At 40.8% G+C, this 25,675-nt stretch overlaps 1 protein-coding gene across 1 annotated transcript; it reads left to right on the forward strand.

The window, feature by feature from the left end:
• Positions 1-567: 567 nt before the first annotated feature.
• LOC118224885 (phthiocerol/phenolphthiocerol synthesis polyketide synthase type I PpsD-like) lies at positions 568-25,222 on the forward strand. Its single transcript, XM_035412710.1, has 7 exons — positions 568-946; positions 16,134-16,206; positions 17,065-17,218; positions 17,549-17,709; positions 17,943-18,146; positions 18,539-18,720; positions 19,452-25,222. Exons 2-7 carry the CDS (start codon positions 16,149-16,151, stop codon positions 24,978-24,980), a joined length of 6,288 nt encoding a protein of 2,095 aa, XP_035268601.1. The 5' UTR covers positions 568-946; positions 16,134-16,148; the 3' UTR covers positions 24,981-25,222.
• The last annotated feature ends 453 nt before the right edge of the window (positions 25,223-25,675 follow it).

Below are 25,675 nucleotides of genomic sequence, written 5' to 3' on the forward strand. Positions count from 1 at the left end.
AAGACTTAGATAAGAGAAGGGAATGAAGGGGAGGAAGACTTCGATAAGAGAAGGGAATGCCTATTTTTTAATTAAAGAAAGGAAGGGGGCTTGGAAATAATGGTGTCTGAAAAAAGAGAAACAATGGTATATGGGGAAGAGTCAAGTATAATGATGTAAACCTGTGGGAAAGCCCAAGCCTGTCCACAACAGGAGGAGCTAACAAGATAGGATAAATGGGAGTGTTCGGCCCCAGGGGAGTTTGGTATGTCTTGTATGTCTTGAATGTCTTGTATGTCTTGTCTGTGTGTGTGTGTCTTGTCTGTGTGTGTGTGCATCTTATGTGTTTTCTGTGAAGTGTCTTGTGGAATGCTTTGAGAGTGTTTGTATTGATATGCGCAGATCAGCCCGGGTTCTTGCATGTTATATTTGAATTGCCTGCAATAAATCCAGTTGCATCAGACTCTGTGAAGTGTATATTTTGAAGAAATATTCAACAGTGTGAGGAGAACACCCAGCTCTTCTGGCCCAGGCTGGGTCCTGTTTTTCCCACACATCCCCTTGATCTTATCATTATCACAATACAGTTGGTACAATGGTAGAATAGCGACCGGGAGTGAGAGATTGGGAACCATCCAAGTCAACAGACGTGCTAATTCAATTCAACAACAGGACGGCCAATACACTACGGCCTAACTGATAGGTGTTCGAAACTGACTATATCCTTCTTAGTAGGTGTATTCAACACTCCTGATCAAAGCTTTGAAAACGAATAAGAAGCAGACTGTGGAAAGGTTCGTGGTTCAGTCGGACTCTGCTGAATCCAAAGTGTCATTCGTGCGCTTTTGTCACTGCCGGTATTGGAAATAAACTTTGTACATTTTCATCACGTTCGAGAGACGTCCTTTTTTCCTTACAACTGGTGAGCCACCCAGCGAGGAATTCCGAAAAAACCTGGGACACTAAGGTAAGAAACGCGGTTTCTTCTTTTATGCTGCTGGTTTGTATTTTAGGGAACCCCCTCGTTTAAAAAAAATCTAGAAAAGAGTTTTAAGGACTGGGACAGTTTTGTTTGTTTTCACCATCATTTCATACTGGCAGTAGGAGTTTTAATTCCGAAGCACTGGAATTAAGAGTAACTGGACCGTGCCCGACAGAGTGTGGCACTGTTGTAACTTGTAGATACAAGTAGGCCTAAAGTAACTGGTCTTTAGAATCAATCGTGCCCGAAGCACCGGGACCTTTATGCTAAAATAGTATTCCTAAAGTAACTGGAATCCTCGACCTGTGTCCGAAGTACAGGAACAGGGTAGCTGTTGTTTATCTTAAAGCAACTAGATAACGCAACGATTAGAACACAGACCTAAAGTAACTGGTCTGTAGAATTTATTGGTTCCGAAGTACTGGGACATAGATTCTTAAATTGGGTGTACTCTGAGTAGTAAAAAAACTATTCTAATATCACTCACTAATTCACGTGACTAGATTACGAATTCTTTTCTTTTTTTTTCGAGTAACGCTGGTTTAGCAATATTGTTTGTTTATTGTGTGATAGCCAACTATAAATTAGAGGATGGAAGACCTTGTGGTTAGGTACATTGCTAAACATGGTAAACGCAGTGTGCTTGAAGGGATAGAAAACCAAGACGCGCCTTACGAGTGGGCATCGTCTCAGTCTGAAAACTACTCAAAAGTACCTAAAAATAAGAAAGGGAAGATTGCTACAGCATTGAAAGCGATTCTGGCATCTTACAAAATGACTAAAAAGAGATTAGACGTTGTAGAGATAGAAAACCATACTCTTCAACAGCAAGTCACAGAGAATGCAGTTACTCTTAAAAGTTATAAAGCGAATGCCACACTTAACATGGGGATTCAAATAAAGCTGAGGCAGGAGGTTGCACAGATAGAAGACAATAATCAGAATCTTCAGAATCATCACTAGAGAAAACAGTCAATGACTTAAATTGTGCACAAGGGGCGTATGATTACTTGATTAGTAAATGTACCAATCTGACTCCCGGAACTCACACTAGCAATTCAGACCGTGTAGGAAAATACAAGAGAGCAGTAGATATCATGCAAGGTCACATAGCAGCGGTAGGGGTACCCCTTCCTGAGGGATTAGTGGCTGAATTAGACAATGAGAATGATAAAACCAACAATTTTGGGGGGAAACCTGCATGGGATAATTGGGATAGCTATTCTGATTACACAGTTAAGTTTCCTATGGCCCCTGTACATTCAACCACTACTATTCAGCCTGGGGAGGGGGGGCAGAGGGAACGCACAAGTACAACTACTACACTTAGGCCTCTCTCACCTGGTGACATTGAATCCCTAATCTATTAGAATGTGACTAGCATAGTCCCCATATGAAATAGAACAAAGGTTACTCACAGGGCACAGTTCTATGAACTATGCTAGTCCAGCTGTCGATTTCTTTATAACCTCAGCAAGTGTAGATGAAGTAATGTGGTATGTTCCAATATTTATAAGAGTTGGAGGATGCACTACACCTGTTGCACAAAGTACAAGTTCCACCACAGAGGTACCACAGTATTTTGTGAAAAACTTCAAGGTAGCTTGACATATTAGCTTTGATTTGATAGCTAGCATATGATGCATGCAAAATACACTTATTTAACTTAAAAAATCTATCCTCTTACAAACTTCCATGAAGGTACAGCATGTTTGGAAATGACATACAATAAAAATATTGTCTGTTCAAGCAATATTTACCTTGATTTTTCTTCAATAGCTGTACATGAAAATGCACATCTCCTCCATATCAGACATGTGCTCCGTTGCCACTGTCTAGTTCCTTAACAACCACCTAAACAATCTCTCATACAGACTTTTTAAAGGGAAATTACATTGCTGTGGTGGAAATGATGGTGATACTGTGAGACAACTATATTTTGTGTAAAAAATAATATTGACAACTGTCTCACATTAAATACTAAAATGTTTTTTTATTATTTGAGTATTACTTTGTTCAGGAACATTAAATGTTTTCATATAAATTATATTTTTACACTTTATTTTCATTGTTTAATTTTAAAAGTCTGGGTGTGGGACAAGGGCAAAACAGTGATATTGAAGCCTATAAGGCTGTTGAAAAGTAAGAAAAAATCATAATGGACACATGGTAAAAAGTTTCTAAGATGGTTTTATTGTTAATTTAACAAAGAGAGAGGGAATTGTACAAAATTATATGTATTTTTAAAAATATGACCAAAGGACATGAAAGTGCTTGTAGTCTAAGAATCACCCAATTACGCGATAAGGTGTCTTTGTGTGTGTGTGTGTGTGTGTGTGTGTGTGAATGCAATCTGCTTCCGTAGCAGCTGGGTAATTTGATAAGACTTTAAGAAATTCATCCAGCCATAAATTGACTCTCTGTCGATTGACTTCATCTTCCTTTAAATAGTAGGCTAATATAGTCTTATTGCCTGAGCACTTTCGACAACATTATTTTCATTCAGTTTCACTCCACCGACTGCAGAGCCAAGAAAATACACTTCTGATTGGTTCCTATAATTTGGAAATGTGATGCTGGTTTGTTCCATTTCATCGTTATTGTTATCCATAATTTCTAATATTGCATTCGCGACGCACCTGCGATTTCATTTGGCGCAAATATCAGAAAACTTCTTTGTCCCCAAATCAGTTTTTACAGGAATGCGGATTGCTTCGTCAAAAACGATAATATTGGTTCCATATGTCAATTGTGATATTTTTTTGATATTTTGCATCTATAACTTCTATAATTTCATAAAATGAACAAACTAAAGGTAAATAATCGTTATAAATAGTTAATTTAGGTGATAATATAACACCATCGTCAAGAACACGAAGCATAAAATAAGCTTATGATAGCATCTTTTATGCTTAAATGCCTCCGCGGTTTTTAAACTGACCTGGTTGAATCATATATCGTTAAAAAGCTTGTTTCCTGGAGCGTACACTGTACAAAAAAATAAATAAAAATGGATTCTATATGGAACCAAAACATATAGGCTACGTGTGCCATTTAAAAAAAAATATAACCATTTAGGAACCTTTTTGGGGGCCATATATAAACATTTCTATTGAACCGGTTTTGGTAACATTTAGAACCTTTTTTTACAGTGTGTAATGTAGGCTAATGCATTGGCCTTCTTAAATCATGAAGTGAAAACATCATATGGATATTGGTATATTAACCGCGCTATTGCAGCTCGGTTAAAAACATCGGATTTCTAGGAAACTGACTTATTTACCTGAAACGCTGAATTCTTACTTCCTCGAGGCTATACATGTCACAGTGACTTACGTATAACAATCGAGAAGTGCAGAGACAGTTTCTGTGAAAAACAGGACCACGCGCGGGAGGGGCTAAGCGCTCCGTAACACCGGATTATGTAAGAATACCGGATAATGTAATAACTTTCCATAATGTAATAATTTAGAAGGACTTTATGATGTAAAAACGGGTAATGTAACAACTTGCCAGATAATGTAATAAATATGTTACACGGATAACGTAATAACTTATTCCGGATAATGTCAATTTTTCTTATTACATTACCCAGTGGTTATTACATTATGCGGTGAGTAAAACTTTTTGGATGAATAACGTAACAACTTCACCGGATAACATCCTTTTCAATAAGGCAGGGCTGCCCAATCCTGTTCCCAGAGATCTACCATCATAGGTTTTTATTTCAACCCTAATTTCGCGCACCTGATTTTACTAATTAGAAGCTCAATGAGATTTCTATGCTTTGAATGAGGTGTGCTTTGTTAGGGTTGGAATGAAACCTACAGGACAGTAGATGGCCAGGAGCTGGAACGGGCGGCCCTGCACTAAGGCATTGTATTCAGCACATTATGTTGCTAATTTGCATAAAAGGTATTCAATATTTGAGCTCAACAGAAAAAATCTGCACTGATATTTTTTAAATGTGATCAATAACTCAATAGTTAGGGCTTGTCAGAGGCTTTTGTCAAAATATTGTTTTTTTAATGAATTATTCCAAAAACAATATGTACATGCTGAAGTAAACGTTTTTTTTAACCTATTTTTACTGAAAAAATGCCACATAAAATGAAAATGACAAAACATATTTAAAAAACAGTCTCTGACACGCCCTAGCTATAACATTTAAGAAGCAGTATGTAAAATGATGTAGCTGTATCTATTGTTAAAGTTGAGATAAATTGAATACCCTATGGGCAATATACAGTTTTGAGGAAATGGCTGTTGAAGATTTGCTAATGTAAATGAAATCGAAGAGTTCTGCTTGTCTTTCGTCCATCCTCACAGTGACAGCAAAGGAAATAGCCACATATGGTCATACTGGCTATACATTGTAAAAAAAAAAATAAAATAAAAAAGGTTCTATATGGAACCAAAACATATACGTGTGCCATTGAAAAAAATAGAACCATTTAGGAACCTTTTTGGGGGCCATATATAAACATTTCTATTGAACCCGTTTTGGTTCCATATAGAACCTTTTTTTTTTTACAGTGTGTAATGTAGGCTAATGCTTTGGCCTTCTTAAATCATGAAGTGAAAACATCATATGGATATTAGTATATTAACCGCGCTATTGCAGCTCGGTTAAAAACATCGGATTTCTAGGAAACTGACTTGTTTACCCGAAACGCTGAATTCTTACTTCCTCGAGGCTATACATGTCACAGTGACTTACGTATAACAATGGAGAAGCGCAGAGACAGTTTCTGTGAAAAACAGGACCACGCGCGGGAGGGCTATGCGCTCTGTAACACCGGATTATGTAATAATACCGGATAATGTAATAACTTTTCATAATGTAATAACTTTTTCATTTAGATGGACTTTATAATGTAAAACCGGATAATGTAACAACTGTCCAGATAATGTAATAAATATGTTACACGGATAATGTAATAACTTATTCCGGATAATGTCAATTTTTCTTATTACATTATCCAGTTGTTGTTACATTATCCGGTGAGTAAAACATTTTGGATGAATAACGTCACAACTTAACCGGATAACATCCGTTTCAATAAGGCAGGGCTGCCCAATCCTGTTCCCAGAGATCTACCATCATAGGTTTTTATTTCAACCCTAATTTCGCGCACCTGATTTTACTAATTAGAAGCTCAATGAGATCTCTATGCTTTGAATGAGGTGCGCTTTGTTAGGGTTGGAATGAAACCTACAGGACAGTAGATCGCCAGGAGCTGGGACGGGCAGCCCTGCACTAAGGCATTTTGTTCAGCACATTGTGTTGCAAATTTGGATGAAATGTGCTCTATAAATAAAAAACTGGCTTTGGCTGCAACGTAGTTAAACAATAACTGACAACCTGAGGTACAACAAGAAGACATCGAACACTTACTATTTATTTAGCAGACGCTTTTATCAAAAGCGACGTACAAAAGTGCATATCATGGGCATAAGCACCTCTGTCTTTTGATAGTGAAGATGCCCTGATTGCTCAAATCAGTAATTTATGCTTTTTGTTACTTTTTTATGAACCCGAAGGCTCCAAAACCCATCACTTTTACAGCAAAAATGTATTCTGGCAGTATGCAAATTTAACGGTAACAACCACTGGATAATGTAATAAATTACATTATCCCGAAAAAGTTATTGCGTTATCCGTGTAACAACATATTTATTACATTATCTGGCAAGTTGTTACATTATACTTTTTTATTACATTATGTAGTCCTTCTAAATGAAAAAGTCATTACATTATGAAAAGTTATTACATTATCCGGTATTATTTCACTATCCGGTGTTACAGAGCGCATAGCCCCTCCCGCGCATGTTCCTGTTCTTCACAGAAACTGTCTCTCCACTTCTCCATTGTTATACCGTGGGCTCCAGAATTATTGGCACCCTTGATAAATATGCACAAAAAATGCTAAAAACAATTTCTTAACTAAAAAATAAAACAGTTATTGACATAAGATTTATTTCCCAACATGTGTAAACTAGTGTGCCACCAAACATGTCGATGGTGTGTATGGCCAAATGTTCAATTTTGGTCTCATCTGACAATAACACTCTCTTCCAGTCATAATTCCAATGAGGTTTGGCAAGCTCCCGATTCTTGGTTTTGTTTATTGTGCTCAGTAAGGGCTGTCTTCGTGCCACCCTACCAAAGAGTCATTTGGTATGGACGTGCGATTTTATGTTTTTTTTTTTTAGACTTGTTGACCGCAAGAAACAAACCAATCTCTGCAATTCTTAAACAGTGATCCTTGGGTTATTAATGGACAACATGCACTTGATTTCTCTTCTTGGCAAATTTGCAACCATTCCATGTTTTACACGTTTTTAGTATTGCCTTAAAGTGCTAAGTGGTATGTTTAACCGTTTGTGTCTTTTTTTGTACCCATTACCAGACTTGTGTCGATAAATTACAATCGGTCTCTTCTGAATTGACAGTTATTTGGCTTTTCCCATGCTGATGGATGAAAGGGATTTTGTATGCTTGTTACCTGATGGAATGTCACAATAGTTCCTTTATACTGAGATGAACTAAATTAAGTAAAATTGTATTGCCAATTTAATTTTTTTTTTGGTTTTACTTACAATAATTGTTAGGGGTGCCAATAATTATGGCACCTATGATTTTCAGAAAATTCAGATTACTTAATAAAATAACATTGAAGCATGAGAGTAAATGTATTGAAATAAAAGTATATAGTTTTCCCATATGTTTGAACATAACATATAGATTATTATCTGTGTGATTTATTATATGCAGCTTTTTTCAACATTTTTATTGAGGGTGCTAATAATTCTGGAGCCCACTGTAAGTCACTGTGACATATATAGCTTTGAGGAAGTGAGAATTCAGCATTTCCTAGAAATCCAACATTTTTACCGGAACTGCAAAAGCACCTGTTCAAGCTGAGATTGCAGAACACGCAATTTCACCTACTTTGAAGTGTAGCCTATAAAATGCTCCAACTGTTTGGAGAACATTCATTCAGAGACGTTGTTGCTCTGTGAATTCTCCTGTTCGGCTGAATAAAGGTATTTGAAACCGAATATTTTGGGTAAGTCTGTTAGACTCTTCTCACCGACCGGGGGAAATGAGGTAATTTCCACGACAGTTGTTAGTCAGGAAAGAAATACCTGTTTAAGAAAGAACTGCTGGTACCTATCAAAAGAGAAAGGCACTTTCCTGTTGTTGCACTAGGTCATGGGTGCTTGATAACAAGAAATTGAATGTTAACCAGCAATCTTGCAAGGCTTCACAATGTCCTTTCGACTCTGTAACATTTGGCTCCTCAAATCTGGACAGTAATTACTGTTAGTCATTACATCAATGGAATCCATCAGTTTTATTTCTATATTAGCATGCATCATAAGGGAGGGTAAACAGCACTCAAGGAATTTTATTGTTTTTATGGGTTCATCAGATGTAATCATAAAACAAAATTGATACAATATATTTTAACAAAATGTGATGTGGCTTGTTTAGTTCCTATGAAAAAGCAGGACTTCACAGGCAGTAGTGGGGGTGTGTTTGCGGCCTGACAGTCAATCTTGATCTTTTTATTTATCTCTTATCATCTCCTGAACTTTTTCTTAAAGAGTTTGGACAACATTGTGATTGGCATATTCATTTTGTAAAGTCTTCCCTTAGTTGTTATAGAGTTCTTTACAAGTTATCCTTATAATGCACTGACACTCATGCTAAACCTGATTTTCAGACACATGTATTATTTAAGGTGTGTTCTAGTGCAGTGCTGAAAAATCAGTTTTTGACAGATGATTATTTTAGTTTTATAAAGTTTACTGCCAGGTCATTCAGTGCTCTCGTAACAAAGCCAGGTTTTGCTGTTGCCCTTGTTCTGTGTGAGACAGCAAACACAGGTGATCTACACAGAGATTACATTTGACTTCTGTGCTATGGGGTCAGAGACTGCAGACTGTTACATTTCCATTGGTTGAAATGTATGTTGTGTTGTGGGATTACTTTGTATTCTCTAAATAATTTATCCAGGTTTATTTTCTTTTATTTCACTTCCTTATGTCTAGTACTTCCTTTTCTGTTCTTCTTACTGGCTAGTGCTAACTGATTTCTTGTTTTATATTAGTTTCACCTATTGTTAAATATCCAGTTTGTTCTCCTCTGCATTCAAACCAGTGTTTCAACCTATTCTGTATCTTGTTCAATCTGCAAAGGTGACTTTCTGTCTCTGTCGGTCTTTTTTGGTATCCTGTCCTGGTTTGTCTGTTTTTGAGTCGGATCTTTGGTTCAAAAACTAATAGTAATGCTTCCCGACTTATCTCCCTTCAAAACTACACAGAAATAGATAGAGAAAAATGATACCAAATTTCCCCTAATAAACACAACACCCTAACAACAATTAAGATTGAACAGGTAACTTCGTAGCTCACTGACCCTGAAATGGTAAGAGGAATCTGATGCAATAAACAAATGTGATTAGCATTCTAAATGCAAATACTGACCTAATCTTTGAATAATAATACAGGTTTTGCAACCTTTCTTAATCTTCCAGATGATCATGTGCCTGTGTTCCTGCATTATTTTTAAACACTGTAAGATTATATTCAAAGTATGAAAAGCACCTTAAAATGAAAGGGGACCAGATGGATATGAATTGGGGGTTTATCCAAAGCCAAATACCCTATTTGGAAATGCACAGGCAATTTCTTGTATAATAATAATAATAATAATAATAATAATTATTATTATTATTATTATTATGATTATAACTAAATATATGGAATCTGTTTGGATTGGGTATTGCAGAAATAAGGCATTGTGTCATAGATGCACAGAAGCATAGATTTTCACATATTATGACATAGAGCATTCTCATTTAGTCCTCACCAAGTCCTAATAGTAGATAAATCTGATCTCATTTAACATTTAATTTAAAAATTAAAACATTTAAATTTAATCTCAAGTGTCCATCCCCTACAGAAAGTGGAAAGAGATGTTTTCTACAGTATTGGATACTGTACATTTTGGTTGTGTTAAAGATATATCCAGTCAGGTCGATGTTTAGAAACCGCATGCTAATAAAACAATGCTGCAGTGCATAACCGAACGTCTGTATTCACGTGCCTCTTCATCGGTCACTTCCTGTTTTACGGCGACTGCTGCATCGTGTTTGGAACCTGAGTGCCACTTAGTGGCTAACTCTCATAACAGGTTGTAATCGCACAGTTTAAGATTATAGCAGCTGCCTGAAAAGTATATTAAGAGTTTGCCATTGGACAAAAAATTAACTTGTGTAATGTTTCAGTTCACACGTATATAGGAGCTTGGTATTTGTTTGGAAACATAAACAAGTATTTTCAAAGCAAAGTCAACCGTTGTTAGTCATAAAATGCATGTGTATACAAGCTTCCAAAGAACAATATCTTCTGCAATCTTACCTACCGAAGGGGCATCAGTAGACGGCTCAAAGCCAAATCTCAATGCCAATGTTCAGTCACTCAACGGCAATAGCTGCATGTTTCTACAGCTCTACTCCGTAAGTTTGGTGCTAACATTCTGTTTTTTCAGGGCCGTCTGGGTAGTGTAGAGGTATAAGCACTCACCTACCACTGCAGAGACCCGGGTTCACAATTGACAGTGATCACGGGTGAGAAGCCGGTGAGGGTATGAGTCCTGATCGTTGCATTAGCGAATCCTACTGGTTGGTCGGGGCGCCTGCTCAGCAGGGAGGGGATCTGGGGGAGATAGCGTGAACCTCCGCGCTCGTTACACTCTCCCAGTGAAACTGCTCACTGTCATGTGAAAAGAAGCGGCTGGTGACTCCACATGTATCGGAGGAGGCATGTGGTAGTCTACACCCTCCCCAGACCAACAGAGGATAGCGCATCGACCAGGAATGTGATACACACGGAGAATTTGTATAAAGACTAAATTGGGGAGAAAATGGGAGAAAAATGAAAAAAAAAAACATTCTGTTTTTTCTCCCTTTTCACATTTCTCTATTTCAGGCTGCAAAAAATATCCCAAGTAAAAATACATTAACCAACAGCGCTATAAACAGAGGAAATTGTGGAAATGGCAAAACATGGGGAATGTCATGGAATCTGTGGCACCTATTTTATCCAGTTCATTTAAAACTTTATCCTAGCAGCAGCATAATGTTCACTAGTGAGTGAATCCTGTTATGGTTTTACACTTTTGTTTCATCATATGTAATTATTTGTCCAAAGTAACATTGGCTTTACTTCTATGATACTTGGGCATATGTACATATAATTCTGTACATAGTATAACAATGGTTTTATATGTATTATTTTCAGGGTTATGGGGGGAATTGGGGGGGGTCTGACCCCCCTAATTAAGACTTGGACCCCCCCCTAAAAGAGGTAAAAACAACAGGTCAGTGGTGTCACTATGGTTGGTGTCTAATGACGCCTCTGATGGGAAATATATTGTAATATTTACGATTACAGGTAAGGAGGATATATAAATGTTTCGACCCCCCCCCAACCTGTTGTTTTTACCTCTTTTGGGGGCGGGTCCAAGTCTTAATTAGGGGGGTCAGAGTCAGACCCTCCCCAATTCCCCCCGTAATTCGAACACTGTATTTTTGTTTCACCTTGCAGCTAATTTAAATAAAGCTGAACCAGTCATTGGCAGCATCCTAGCAGTAATAGCGTCCTGTTATGGTTTTCAGATTTTCAAAATATACCAATTACTTGGAGTAAAAAGTATTAGCTTTACATCAATACTTGGGCATATTTACATATGCATGTATGGACAAACAAAGGTCTTATCTTATATTTTGTTTTTCAATCTGGCTAATTCAAAGCTAGCCAGTGACAGGTTGAGTCAGTTAACCACAAAAACACGAACTGGAGTTTTGTATGATTGTCATAAGAAATACACAAGATTAATGTAAAATTCAATTTCTAAAATGTTGTCTCGTCCCCATGCAACAATATATAGTAAACAATTGAAATGTTTGTTTCATCTATGTTGCTTTTTGTTGTAAGATTATGTACTGATTATTATTATTGGTTGTGACCCTGATTACTTATCGGCACTGTTGCTTATAAGTAGGCTACATATTAATGTTAGATTACATTACATTACAGGCATTTGGCAGACGCTCTTATCCAGAGCGACGTACAACAAAGTGTATAACCATAACCAGGAACAAGTATGACGAAACCCCTAGAGAGAAGTACCGGTCCAAGTACAGGGAACAACCGCATAGTTCAACCTGGACCCTGGTGGTTAAACTGATTAACACTAACAGCGAGAACGGCAACAACGCAATCTATGGAAAAATAAAAATAAAAATACAAGTAGTCGTTAAGACTGGCGCATCAACTAAGTCACCTATTAAACAGCTGCCTAGTTACAACCCTAAGTTTAGTCATTTACAGGGGGGGAAGGGATGGGGAGAGGTGCAGCCTGAAGAGGTGGGTCTTCAGTCGTCGTTTGAAATGGGTCACAGTCTCAGCTGTTCTGACCTCCACAGGGAGGTCATTCCACCATCGTGGGGCCAGAACAGAGAGGAGACGTGTTCTGGAAGTGCAGGTGCGAAGAGGGGGAGGTGCTAGGCGTCCTGAGGTAGCAGAACGGAGGGATCTGGCTGGCATGTAGGGTTTGAATATCTTTTGAAGGTATGCTGGGGCTGATCCCTTGACTGCCTGGTATGCTAGAACCAATGTTTTGAATTTGATGCGAGCTATAACAGGCAGCCAGTGGAGGGTAGTGAGCAGGGGAGTTACGTGGGAGTGTCTGGGGAGGTTGAAGACCAGACGAGCCGCAGCATTCTGAATGAGCTGCAGGGGTCTGGTGGCAGATGCCGGTAGTCCAGCCAGAAGAGAGTTGCAGTAGTCCAGGCGGGATAGAACCATTGCTTGGACCAGGAGCTGGGTTGAGTAGGTGGTGAGAAAGGGGCGGATTCTGCGGATGTTGTATAGGAAAAATCTGCATGCCCGGGTTACTGCTGCAATGTTGTTGGAGAGGGACAGCCTGTTGTCCATCATCACTCCAAGATTCTTGGCGCAGGGTGATGATGTCACTACGGTGTCCCCTAAGGAAATGGAAAAGTCGAGGAGGGGAGAGGATAGAGCAGGAATAAAGATTAGCTCCGTCTTTCCCGGGTTGAGCTTCAGGTGGTGATTGTCCATCCAGCTCTGTATGTCCCTCAGGCAAGCGGAGATGCGGGCGGGGACCTGTGTGTCCGATGGGGAGAAGGAGAGAAAGAGTTGCGTGTCGTCGGCATAGGAATGATAGGACAAGCCATGGGCAGATATTACAGGGCCAAGGGATCTGGTGTACATGGAGAAGAGAAGGGGACCAAGGACTGAGCCCTGGGGAACTCCGGTGGTGAGGGGACGGGGTGGTGATACCTTACCCGCCCAGGCAACCTGGAAGGAGCGGTCAGAGAGGTAGGACTCAATCCAGTCAAGGACGGTGCCGCGGATCCCTGTTGCTGCCAGGGAGGACAGGAGGGTAGAGTGGTCCACAGTGTCAAATGCAGCGGAGAGGTCTAGGAGAATCAGGACAGAGGAGAGGGAGGCTGCTCGTGCGGCATGGAGTGACTCACTGACCGAGAGGAGTGCAGTCTCAGTCGAGTGGCCAGGCCTGAAGCCAGACTGGTGGGGATCAAGCAGGTTGTTCTCAGAGAAATAAGCAGAGAGCTGGTTAGATGCAGCACGTTCGAGTGTTTTGGATAGGAAAGGGAGGAGAGATATCGGGCGGTAGTTCTGAATGACTGAGGGATCTAGTGTGGGTTTCTTCAGCAGCGGGGTGATGTGGGCCTTCTTGAAGGATGAGGGGAAACATCCAGAAGATAGGGATGAGTTCACGAGGGAGGCGACAAAAGGGAGGATGTCTGGTGTGATTGCTTGAAGGAGAGATGAGGGGATAGGGTCGAGGGCGCAGGTGGTAGGGCGGTGGGTGAGCAGAAGCTGGGAGACTTCAGTGTCTGAGAGGAGAGAAAATGTGGAGAAACAGGGGGCGGAGGACGCAGAGGGGGCGGAGGACGCAGAGGGGGCGGAGGACGCAGAGGGGGCAAAGGAGGTGCGGATGTCTGCAATCTTTTCGTCAAAGAATGCTGCAAAGTCATCTGCAGTGAAGGAAGACTGGGGTGGAGGAGGTGGCACGCTGAGGAGAGAAGAGAAAATAGAGAAAAGTTGACGAGGGTTAGAAATGGAGTTATGAATTTTGGTTTGGTAGAATTTTGCCTTAGCGGCAGTGACAGAAGAAGAGAACTCTTTCAGGAGAGACTGATAGGCTGAGAGGTCAGATGGGTCCCTGGATTTGGCCCACTTCCTCTCAGCAGCGCGGAGGGTGGCCCTGGAGGTGCGCAGGATGTCAGACATCCATGGACTGGGAGGGGATGAACGTGCTGGCCTAGGGACGAAGGGGCATAGGGAGTCGAGTGCTGAGGAGAGAGATGACGTCAGGGTGGAGGATGCAGAGTTAGTGGGGAGCTTGGAAAATGATTGAAGAGTGGGGAGGGAGGCAGTCACTCTGTGAGCAAGAGAAGAGGGTGATAGGGAGCGGAGGTTACGGCGGACAGTGACAGTGGGGATGGGAGGGGGAGAGGGAGGGTGTGGAGAGAGGGGGAGGGAGAAGGAGATGAAATGATGGTCAGACGTATGCAGGGGGGTAACCGTAAGATTGGAGCTGGAGCAGGTCCTCAGGAAGATCAGGTCTAGGAGGTTGCCTGCCTTGTGGGTTGGAGGAGAGTGTTGTAGGGAGAGGTCAAAGGAGTGAAGTAGTGGTAGGAAGGCAGCAGACTGGGAGGCTTCTAGGTGGATGTTAAAATCTCCGAGGAGGATCAGCGGGGTGCCGTCCTCAGGGAAGGAGCTGAGCAGGGTGTCTAGCTCATCCAGGAAGCTTCCCAGGGGCCCCGGGGGGCGATAAATAACAATAATATAAAGGTTAGCAGGGTAGGTGATAGAGACAGGATGGAATTCAAAAGTGGATATGGACAGGTCAGGGAGGGGGAGAACAGAGAATTTCCAGGTGGGGGAGATCAGTAGACCAGTACCACCACCACGGCCAGATCGCCGGGGGGTGTGGGAGAAGGAGTAGGAGGATGAGAGGGCAGCAGGAGTGGCAGAGTTGTCTGGTGTGATCCAGGTCTCTGTGAGGGCAAGGAACTGCAGGGATTGGAGGGAGGCATAGGCAGAAATGAAGTCTGCCTTGCGCGTAGCAGACTGGCAGTTCCATAGTCCCCCTGTGACCGTGAAGTTCTCACAGGGGGTCAGCGGGGGGTAGCAGAGGTTAGAGGGGTTCCGTTGTCGGGGGGGGCCACGTCGCTGGAAGCGCCTTCTGAGGGGGAGAGCACAGACTGGAATGGGGAACTGGCTCATAAACTAGGAGGGAGCGACGCTAGCGTCGCTCCGAATGTACCTAATTAGCAGATGCTATGGCTAAGAGTGTCCTATAAATGTGTTAAGCAGAGACACGGTGAAAATCTGGCCAGTTTGTTTGCTTTTATTTGATTATTGTTTATATTTTATTATACTTTTATTATACTTCATGTTTTTAGTCAAAGGTTGGGACACAATTCTCTGATAACTTTATCTGATAAAAGTAGTTAATTGTAAATGCCCATACTTTAGAAATGTACATTTATTGTACTTAAATACATAAAGTTGATGTTCAAAAGCTTGAAGCATGAAACTCCAGTAGTTTGGTAATGGAATTATGTTAATCTTTGTTGCGATTCGGTGAGTTAAGATATAAAATATCGATAGCCTAATGTGAAACATTTAATGGGTTTTTTCCACAGGCACGCAGAGGCTTCATTGTGTAGCAACAGGTGCAGATTACTCATGTGTGTTCAGTGTGTTCTTTTTGGGGTTAATCCTGTAGGAGTGAACGAGTTCTACACATCCTTCGTTAATTATACTTCACTCTTACATCACAGGAAGCATGGAATCCGAACATTTAACAGTCTGCTTACTATATCACCATGAATCTGTCTCCTAATTTAATGAATTACTCTTATACGTATTTTCTTCATATTTTCACTTCATATTTTTTAATGCACAATTTGTGTTTTCTTATTTATTTTTGCCATTTCTGTTGATATTGAATGCTACAGCCATGGATAAATTAGTTTTTAAATATGTTCCATCCTGTGAGTTGTGTAAAATATAATTTTCACACTTTAATTTTGTTAAGGAGTGAAAGCTGAAAATGGCGGACTCAGGTGAAGAGGTTGCTGTTGTGGGCATTGGTTGCAATTTCCCTGGAGGTGAGGTATCTGCCATTCAGAAAGTCGTCAATATAGGCTGCATTTTTTGGGGAAATAAATTGCAGTGATTTATTTCACTGTATGCTGGCATCATATTGTACAGTTAGTTAATATCCTTCAGGCAACTCAAACTTACGTCAAAAAGGCAGGTTTAAAAGATATTTTAAATTCTTAAAACAAATGACAGCACAGTCACCAAGTTCAGCTATTGATCTGATTTCTCTGTGCTTTTTCATATTGTATTAAGAAATGTTTGTGTGTAGTCGTGCCAGCCAGTGTACCAATGTAGGCTACTTTGCCTGTTAAAAAGAAGATTTAGGCATAGCTTTACACATCTGTGTAATCCATCTAACTGAAGGCAAGGTGGGCAAGGTGGGCAGGCAAGGTGCGCAAGGTGGGCAAGGTGCCATTTTTGCAACTTTTCAGTGTTGCAGTAAGGTTGTGGTGACTAAAAACTGTGTAGCACGTTTTTCTAGACTACAACCCTACCTTTATTATTATTTTTATTATTGTTGTTATTTACCTCCCCAGCATTTAATGGCATAGTAAATTACAAATGCAATGACCTTATGTAGCTTTTACAATTAACCTTGAGGTAATGTGAAAATTAAACTGAGGATTATGAAAATTAATTAAAAAAAATAAAAAGTAATTTGATTTCTTAAAACAGAGTACAATGCAAATCAAATGCAACATTCTATGGTAGCCTTGTCACAATTATTTTGGCAACATAAAATGTCGGATAATTTTCAAAATTATAACAGCGATTGGCATATTTTGAATAACTTTTTTAATTGCCTAGAGAACAAATGGATGGTGATCTAATAGTGACAGTAAATATACTCCTACATCTGCCAGGTGAAGGACTTACTAATTTCTGGAAGATTCTGCTGGAAGGAAAGAACTGCACAGTGCAAATTCCAGATGACCGATTTGACCCAGCATTCTGGTATGATTCTGATGACAGCAAAGCTGGAAAAACACGAACTGCCAAAGCAGCCCTGATTGATGGGTAAGCTACAAGTTCCCTACAGTTACCTTTATATTTTTTGAACTGCATATTTATGAAATGCATGCAGCTGAGATTTATTTCTTATAATAACCAAAAATATAATTTTACATTAATGTCATATCCAACATATTTAAATTGTTCATACAATGTGCTCTTAGAGATTTTCTGATAGAAATAATTGTTTCATTTTTCTTTGTAAATCAATTGTTAGTTTTATTTCCTTAAAATGTAACATAGTGAATTGAGCAGCAAGTCAACACAAATCTCAATGTATCTCAAAGAAACACAATGCAGTAGTGAAATAAAGGTGCTGGACAATTTAATACCCAGGTTGAATGAGTTTGACCACAAGTTCTTTGGAATCACTGAGACGGAGGCAGACCTCATGGATCCCCAGCAGAAGCTCTTGCTGGAGTGCACCTACAGAGCACTGGAGACTGCTGGGATACCCATGGAGAAGGCCAGTGGAACCAGAACTGGGGTTTTCATTGGTACAAACTTTTCGTTTTTTAGTGAGATAAAAATGCCTTCTTAAAGGGTCTTTCATTGGTCAGGGGACATGATTTTGGCTATCATTGTCTGAATGTGGCAGTTCAAGAATGCCAGCCCTATGGCCAACTTTTAAATACATTTAGTGTTTTTAATGGCTCAGTGCATCTCACTGTTCACAGAATCCTTTTGAACTGTACAAATTTATTTCCTGAACAAAAACTATTTCTTTTAGGACTCATGAACAGGGACTACGAGACAATTCTGAGCAACAGCCCAACCACCATAACCCACTACAATGGCACAGGAACAGGCATGAGCATAGCTGCCAACAGGATCTCCTACACCTTCAACTTCACTGGACCCTCGCTTGCTATCGACTGCGCCTGCTCCTCCTCTCTAGTGGCTCTCCACTACGCTGCCCAAGCCGTTAGACAAGGTAAGGCTGCCTGTTATTTACACACAGCTATAGCAGTTTTAGTTCTTTCTGTTGAACCTTTTTCTTAGTTTTTAGTATTATTTTTAATTGATCTCTTTGGTACTTCACTTCAAAACATATGGACACATGGGATCTATAATGCTCACAGTGATTCAAGACCATGGTTTAATGTCTTGTCTGTTAATTGCATTAAAATAAAGTATCAAATCCAATTTTTCAGAAGCTAGTTTTTTGGGCAAACAAAACAACACTAAACTCAAACCTTTCTGTACATTTTTGACATGTTGTGACAGCAATTATAGACTGACCCAGAAGGAAAATCTGTCTGTGGTGGTATTCTGTCTGTTTGTGATGTCATGTTGATGGTTGTGCTACCCTTCTTGTTTTTCCAGGAGACTGTGAGATGGCTGTCTGTGGTGGGGTCAGCTGCATCCTTGAGCCACGGATCTTTGTCACTCTCAGCAAAGCCAAGATGCTCTCACCCGACGGCTCCAGCAAACCTTTCTCCAGCAGAGCAGATGGCTATGGGAGAGGGGAAGGCTGTGGGGTCATCCTGCTCAAGCCACTGAAAAAAGTGAGGCAGTAATACTGTGTTTATAAGAACATAAGAACACATAATACTGCCCTTCTACATTCACCACTTACCTACAAACTAGAGCGCATCCAGCACTACATCAAGCCTTTTACATCAAGAATATGAACGCCTCTAGGAACTCAATTACATGACTAGGCAAGCTGTTCCACATATTCTCAACACTTTTTGTTTTTGGGGGAGAGTTAGTTTCTGTTGGGCAGCTGACTTTCAGCTCATATATGAGTCTCCCAGTGCAGCCACTTTCTGTACTGTGAGCACATTTCTATCTGTTACCCTCGCTGATTCCCCTTAGGAATAAAGTGAAATATACATAGAGAGGGTAGTCTGGCCACTATCCTTTTAAAAAAGAACTACTTCCTTGTCTGGTGGCTACTATCCAATCACGATGGGATAGTGGGAAATAAATTACAATAAAATTGACACACAGGTTTTTCCTTATCCAGATTCCTGATGCTGCTTTAAATGGTGACTAGTTGTTAAACTGCTGTATCACACAGTCCTCTATTGTAATATACAGTATTCTAAAAACAAATGGAAGTATTCAAGTATTTCCGATACAGATGTAGCTCATTTGTGTTGAAATCAAATTTTAAACCAGCCATTATCAAGTGATTATAAACATCTATGTGTAGCTATGAAAGGAGCCTAGGTGGCACTGCCATTAAATTCTTGTGTGACATCATGATTTTCCTTTGTTGTCCTGTGTGCAGGCTCTACGGGACTTTGATCATGTGTGGGGCATCATAAGCAAAACTGCTCTCAATCAGGATGGTGGCACTGTCAGTCCAATCACCAGGCCGTCCATGGCCCAGCAGGAGGAGCTGCTCCACAGAATTTACTCTGCAGGGTTTGATCCATCACATGTTCAGTACATAGAGGCTCATGGGACTGGAACCCCAGCAGGAGATCCAGCAGAAGCAGGCAGCATCTCCAGAGCCATTGCCAAAACCAGACCTCCAGGAGAAGCACTCTGCATTGGCTCAGTGAAAGGTAACATTGGGCACACTGAGTCAGCAGCTGGAGTGGCAGGACTCATCAAGGTGCTTCTGATGATGCACTATGAAACTATTGTTCCCTCTCTATTCTACTCTGAGGACAGTGCCAGCATCGATGCCAAAGCCTTGAACCTGAAAATTCCCACTAGAGTAGAGAAGTGGGAAAAGACTGGCCCAGCAGGAAGGGCTGCAGGTATCAATAACTTTGGGTTTGGAGGGACCAATGCACATGCCATAGTCAGAGAGTACAGGCAGGTGGACTATTCTATACCCACCAATCAGGATTCAACAAAACTCTTTGTGTTGTCTGCAGCTTCTGAAAAGTCATTTGAAATGATAATTGCAGACACAAGTCAAGAGCTGGCCACAAACAATGCAGTAGATTTAAAATCTCTGGCATATACATCGGCATGTCGGAGAAGCCACATGAAGCACAGGTATAGAAGAGTGTTTCTGACATCCTCTCGCAGTAACCTACAGGAAAAACTCAGATCGGCGCTGAGCGAAAGCACTTTACCATTCAAATCAGGTTTAAAGTTAGTTTTTGTGTTTTGTGGAAATGGAGTGACCTACAAAGGCATGTGCAAGGGACTGTTGAAAGAGAATCCCATATTCAGAGACAAAATGAAAGAGGTTGAGAACCTGTTCCATAATTACAAAAGCACTAACATTTTGGAGAAGCTGGAAAATGACTATGACAATGATGATTATTCAAAACCTGATGTTGTCCAACCCATTCTCTTTGCTATCCAGGTTGGCATTTTCAGTCTTCTAAAGCACTGGGGTATCAGACCTGATGCTGTTCTTGGGCACTCTGTAGGAGAGGTTGCTGCTGCCCATTGCTCTGGTCTTCTGTCTCTTGAGGATGCAGTAAAGGTGATCTATTTCCGCAGTATGTTGCAGAGCAAAGTCACAGGAGGGAAGATGCTTGTTGTCAGTAAGATAGCCGTATCAGAAATCCTGAGGCTCCTGCCTGCTTACTCAGGGAAAGTCTGCTTAGCTGCCTTCAACAGCCCTCAGTCCTGCACACTATCAGGTGAAGCAGATGCAGTCGAAAGTCTTCACCATAAGCTGAAGACCTCTTTCAACGACAAGAATCTGTTCCTCCACATTTTAGATGTCCCTGCTGCTTACCACAGTCATATGATGGATCCCATCCTGGACCAAATACAGGGCAGTGTAGGATCTTTGCAAGAGAATGAAATGGAGGCAGAGTTGTTTTCCACTGTGACTGGAGAGAAGTGTTCTCAAGGGGATTTTAGCTCAGGGAAATATTGGACCAGGAATGTTCGTGAGCCTGTCGCATTTGAACAAGCTTTGAGATCAGTAGCCAAAGACAAGAAGAACGTAGTCTTTGTAGAGATAGGTCCAAGAAGGGCCCTGCAGAGGAACATCATGGAGACATTAGGGAATGACATCACTGTGCTCCCCACTGCGCAACCAGATAAAGACCATGAGACACTGCTAACCTCGGTGTCAAAACTCTTTGAGCTGGGGGTGAATGTAAATTGGGAACATCTCTATAAAGGACATGAGGCACCACCAACATCGTTCCCAAGGTATCAATTTGATTGTGTAAAGAAGGAGGTGTACTTTGAAACAGTGAGGCAGGGCAATGAAACAATGTCTCGTAACCGTCACCCTATTATAAGACCCACAAAGCACAACAGCACAGAGTTCACCTGTAATCTTTCCTCAGGTGCAACAAAGTACCTAAGTGAACACAAACACAATGGCATTGCCCTTGCCCCCAGTGCTCTGTATGTTGAACTGGCTCTAGCTTCTGTCATAGCCAGTATTAAGTCAAATGTGTCTCTTAGCTCACTGCAGCTCAGTATCAGTTTCCAAAGTCCATATCTGTTCAGTGAGACCTCCCCCAAAATGAAAGTACAGGTTGCACCATCAGAGGACACAGCAGAATTTAAAATACATTCTCAGTCAGCTACTTATGCCTCAGGTGCCATTGAATGGAAAAATGGATCAATGGCTCCTGAGCAAAAGAATATCGCTCTGGATTTTGTGTTCAAAAGATGCCAATCAGTCATAAAGGCGGAGCAGGTCTACACAGCCCTCTCTCAGGCAGGATTTCAGTATGGTTCAGTCTTTCGAGAGCTGGGAGATGTGTACTATGGGGAGGAGTTCAAGGAGGCTATTTCGAACTTCAGGGTTCCAGATGAAATGATGAGGCAGCTGCAGGACTACTATGTTCACCCTATAGTGCTGGATCAATTTATGCAGATGATAGGTGTTGTAGCCGGGAATAGATTTTCATCAAGGCCTGGATTCCCATCTGCCATGGGCTGTGTCACTGTGTCTGGTCCCCTGCAGAATGAAATGGTCATATATCTGAGAACAGTCAGAGAGACATCTGATGGGTTTGAGGTATGTGGCTGTTTCACAGACAAAGAGGGTCATGTTTTAGTTGAACTGAGACATGTGAGGATCACATTAATGGGAGGGGGTTCTTCTGTTGCTAAAGAGTTCTTCTTTCACAATGAGCAGCATGCCACCACTGAGGATGTCAGCCCCTGTCACAAACCAAAAGCCTTAGTTTTTGCTGATCAGTTAGGGGTGGCTGATTTTTTACGGCAGTATTTACACTCAAGTTCTACTTTCATCCAGTTCGAGGAACTTGGAAAACTATCCAACTTCAAAGTTACAGAATTGTTTACTGAATTCATGGTTCCAGATGGTGTCAATAAGTTTGAAGATGTTTTGTTCATTTCTGGCCTTCAAAATCTCAGTGACTTGAAAACAGAAATGATCCTTGATCACCTGGTCGACTGCTGTGAGCTTTTCCGTGAAATTGTTCTTGCACTGAACGCTGCCAAATACACCAACACTATCAGAATTATAACCTACAGATCAGCAGAGGGGACGGTAGACCGTATCAGTCCAGGTTTCGTCATTTCTGGCATGACTCGAGCCTGCGCAGCTGAACTTTTAGGTTTGTCATTCCAGATAATTGATCTTGCCTCTATGACAAGTGAAGACCTCAGTTCGTTAGCTCACACTTTATGTTCCTATCCAGCCAGCAAATACTCAGAGCTGACGATAAGCAATGGTCAGATTTATTCAAGTACAATCACTCGCACTCCCATTAAAACCATTGAGAGTCCTGAAAGGGTAGTTTACTCTTCAGGGTCTGAGAATCTCATCCTGCAGACTGCTGACCCTTATAGAATGACAAAGCTGTCTGCAATTCCTTGTAGTGAACCTGGAGACCAAATACAGGACCAAACTGTTGAGGTTCAACTGAGTAAAATCTGTGTTCATTCATCAGATTACTTCCCGGTCAGTGTCTCTGATCTGAACTTTGGTCAGACCATGTACTGGAACAAACACGTATCACAGAACCACAAACTCCTGGCTCTGGACTTCAGTGGAACTGTTACAGCTGTCGGGAAGGATGTGGGGAAACTGAAATTGGGAGACAACATTGTTTCATGTTACCCCATTACTGCATCCTCAAAGGTTGTGATTCCAGAAGCTGCATGCTATAGAACAAAGAAGCTTCCATTTCTCAACGAAGTACCATGCATTTCCTTCTTTGTCCTTGCATGGGAAATCTTGCATTGTGTCCTTCCGAAAGTAAGAGAAAAGAAAAAGTTGGCCATTATTTCTCTTGAACCGGATTCACATCTGGTGCAGGTGCTGATGCTTACCGCAAATCAGTTAGGGTGGAATGTCATTGTAGGGACCCAACTTAGCGGACTGCTACAAAATGCGAACAAGTGCGATGCATTTGTCCTTTTGCCTCCATTTGATGCATCTTTGGTTGATAAAGCTTGCAGTGTTTCTACTGCCAGAAACATTGTTTTAGTGTATGATAACCAGATGCCACCTATTCTTTTGCGAAACATGTTAAGAACAGATAGTGAAAATGTTTGTGTTCAGATTGTTCAGGTGGCTCATCTGTTCCAGAAAGCATACCTAAAGAAGCAAAAAAGATTGATCTACAGCTGGCTGAAATCAATGCGATTGATTGAAGTTCCGGTACTGAAAAACATTGTCTTTCAAAGAAAGACTTCCGGAAGCATTGATTGCCTGCCTGTTCAGGTGTCAAAATCCTACTTTTGCTTAGACACCACATCCATAGTTGTGCTTGATGGAAAAACCAAGGATGAGGTATCTCACCTTCCAATACAAGAGAAGCCAAAACAACTTTTCCTGCAGAAGTCTGTGTACATAGTGACGGGGGGTCTTTCTGGGCTGGGGTTTGAAACAGTGAAGTTCATTGCTCAAAGAGGAGGTGGATGCATTGCCATTCTAAGCAGAAGGTCTTCATCTCATTTGCAGAATGAGATATTCACCCTGCAGAATCGATACGGCGTGTCCATCATCAGCATACAGTGTGACGTCTCCCTTTCAGAACAGGTTGTGAAGGCAGTCGTTGAGATTGAACAGAGGTTTCCTTCCTGTCCAGTTAGAGGGATATTTCACAGTGCTGTTGTCCTGCATGATGGTCTACTTGAAACTCTCAACAAGTCACACTATGAAAAAGTGTTCAGGCCAAAGATTAATGGTGCTTTAAATCTCCATCGTGCAACAATGCACTGCAAACTGGACTATTTTGTGTGCTACTCTTCCATCTCCTCTTTCATTGGCAATTCCACTCAAACAAACTATGCCGCTGCCAATTATTTCCTGGACATGTTTTGCCATTATCGGAGGAGGCTTGGACTGGCTGCACAGTCTATTAACTGGGGGGCTTTGAACCTGGGCCTCCTATTGAACAAGGATTCTTTGCAGAGATTTTTGGAGACAAAGGGAATGATAGTGATGAATGTGGCAGAATTTCATGATGGTCTGGAGCAATGTTTGTTGCAAAACAGTGCTCAACAGGTTGTGTGCAAGTTCAGCTTCAAAAACCTTAGAAATCATGTTCTGTCTCAAAACACCTCCCTGAATATACGTCTATCAGCTTTGGTAAATGAAGAACTGAGAAACATATGCACAGAACCCAGAGCCCAACTGTCACCTACACCCTCTTCGGCAGGGGACTGTGTCAGGACCACGATCCGTGAGACTTGCAATGTAGACTTTGAAGAGCTGAGTGATGATACAGCACTGGCTGCTCTGGGTGTCGACTCAATGGTGGCCATGACTCTGCAGAACCTCATCTTTCAAGAGACAGGAGTCAATATTCCCCTTGTTAAATTTCTGGACCCAAACAGCACTCTGTTTACTTTAGTATCAATCGTGGAGGAAAGAGAACAGAGCCGATTTCAAAAGGATGTATAAAAATAACCAATGAGTTTGACTGAAAAAAAGAAAGATGAGTTCACACAATTTTAGACATTTCCTCTTCAAACTACAGCAGTTGTTGGGATTGTTTTCATAAAGAAAAATAATCTTTGTTTAAAAACAGAATGGACATATTCAAGAATCTGAAAAGATGTTGTATAATAATAAATAAAACTTTAGAATAAAGGAAGGAATACTGACTCATCAAAACAATTGTAAATGAAAACAAAGTAAAAAAAAAACCCATGGTAATATAAATAAAAATACAGATAATTATAATGACTGTTTTATTCCTGTAGCTCTCTCTCTCTCTCGCTCTCTCTCTCTCTCTCTCTCTCTCTATATATATATATATATATATATATATATATATATATATATATATATGTATACACACACACATACTCACACATATTCACCGGCAACTTTATTTGTTACACCTGCTTGTTTTAACGCAAAGAGCCTGCTCCTCCAAACAACAAATTGTGTGGCCACATCTCAGTGTATAAAGCATGCGGACATCGTGAAGATGTTTAGTTTTTTGTTTGACCAAACATTAGAATGGCTGAGATCTGTGACCAAAGGGACTTTAAACATGGTATGATTATTGGTACCAGAAACGGTTGCTCCAGCATCTCAGAAACAGCAGCCCTCCCGGAATTTTTATGCACTACAGTCTCTAGCATTTGCAG

Source organism: Anguilla anguilla, chromosome 4 (assembly GCF_013347855.1).
Source record: "Anguilla anguilla isolate fAngAng1 chromosome 4, fAngAng1.pri, whole genome shotgun sequence".
In the NCBI taxonomy this organism is placed as follows: Eukaryota; Metazoa; Chordata; class Actinopteri; order Anguilliformes; family Anguillidae; genus Anguilla; species Anguilla anguilla.

What these genes read in the sequence shown, in the direction of transcription:
- LOC118224885 (XM_035412710.1), top strand. Translation starts at nt 16,149, where the DNA reads ATGGCGGACTCAGGTGAAGAGGTTGCTGTTGTGGGCATTGGTTGCAAT. An exon ending in CAGAACTGGGGTTTTCATTG is followed by an intron (nt 17,710 to 17,942) that starts GTACAAACTTTT and finishes TATTTCTTTTAG; the next exon opens with GACTCATGAACAGGGACTAC. An exon ending in TGCTCAAGCCACTGAAAAAA is followed by an intron (nt 18,721 to 19,451) that starts GTGAGGCAGTAA and finishes TCCTGTGTGCAG; the next exon opens with GCTCTACGGGACTTTGATCA.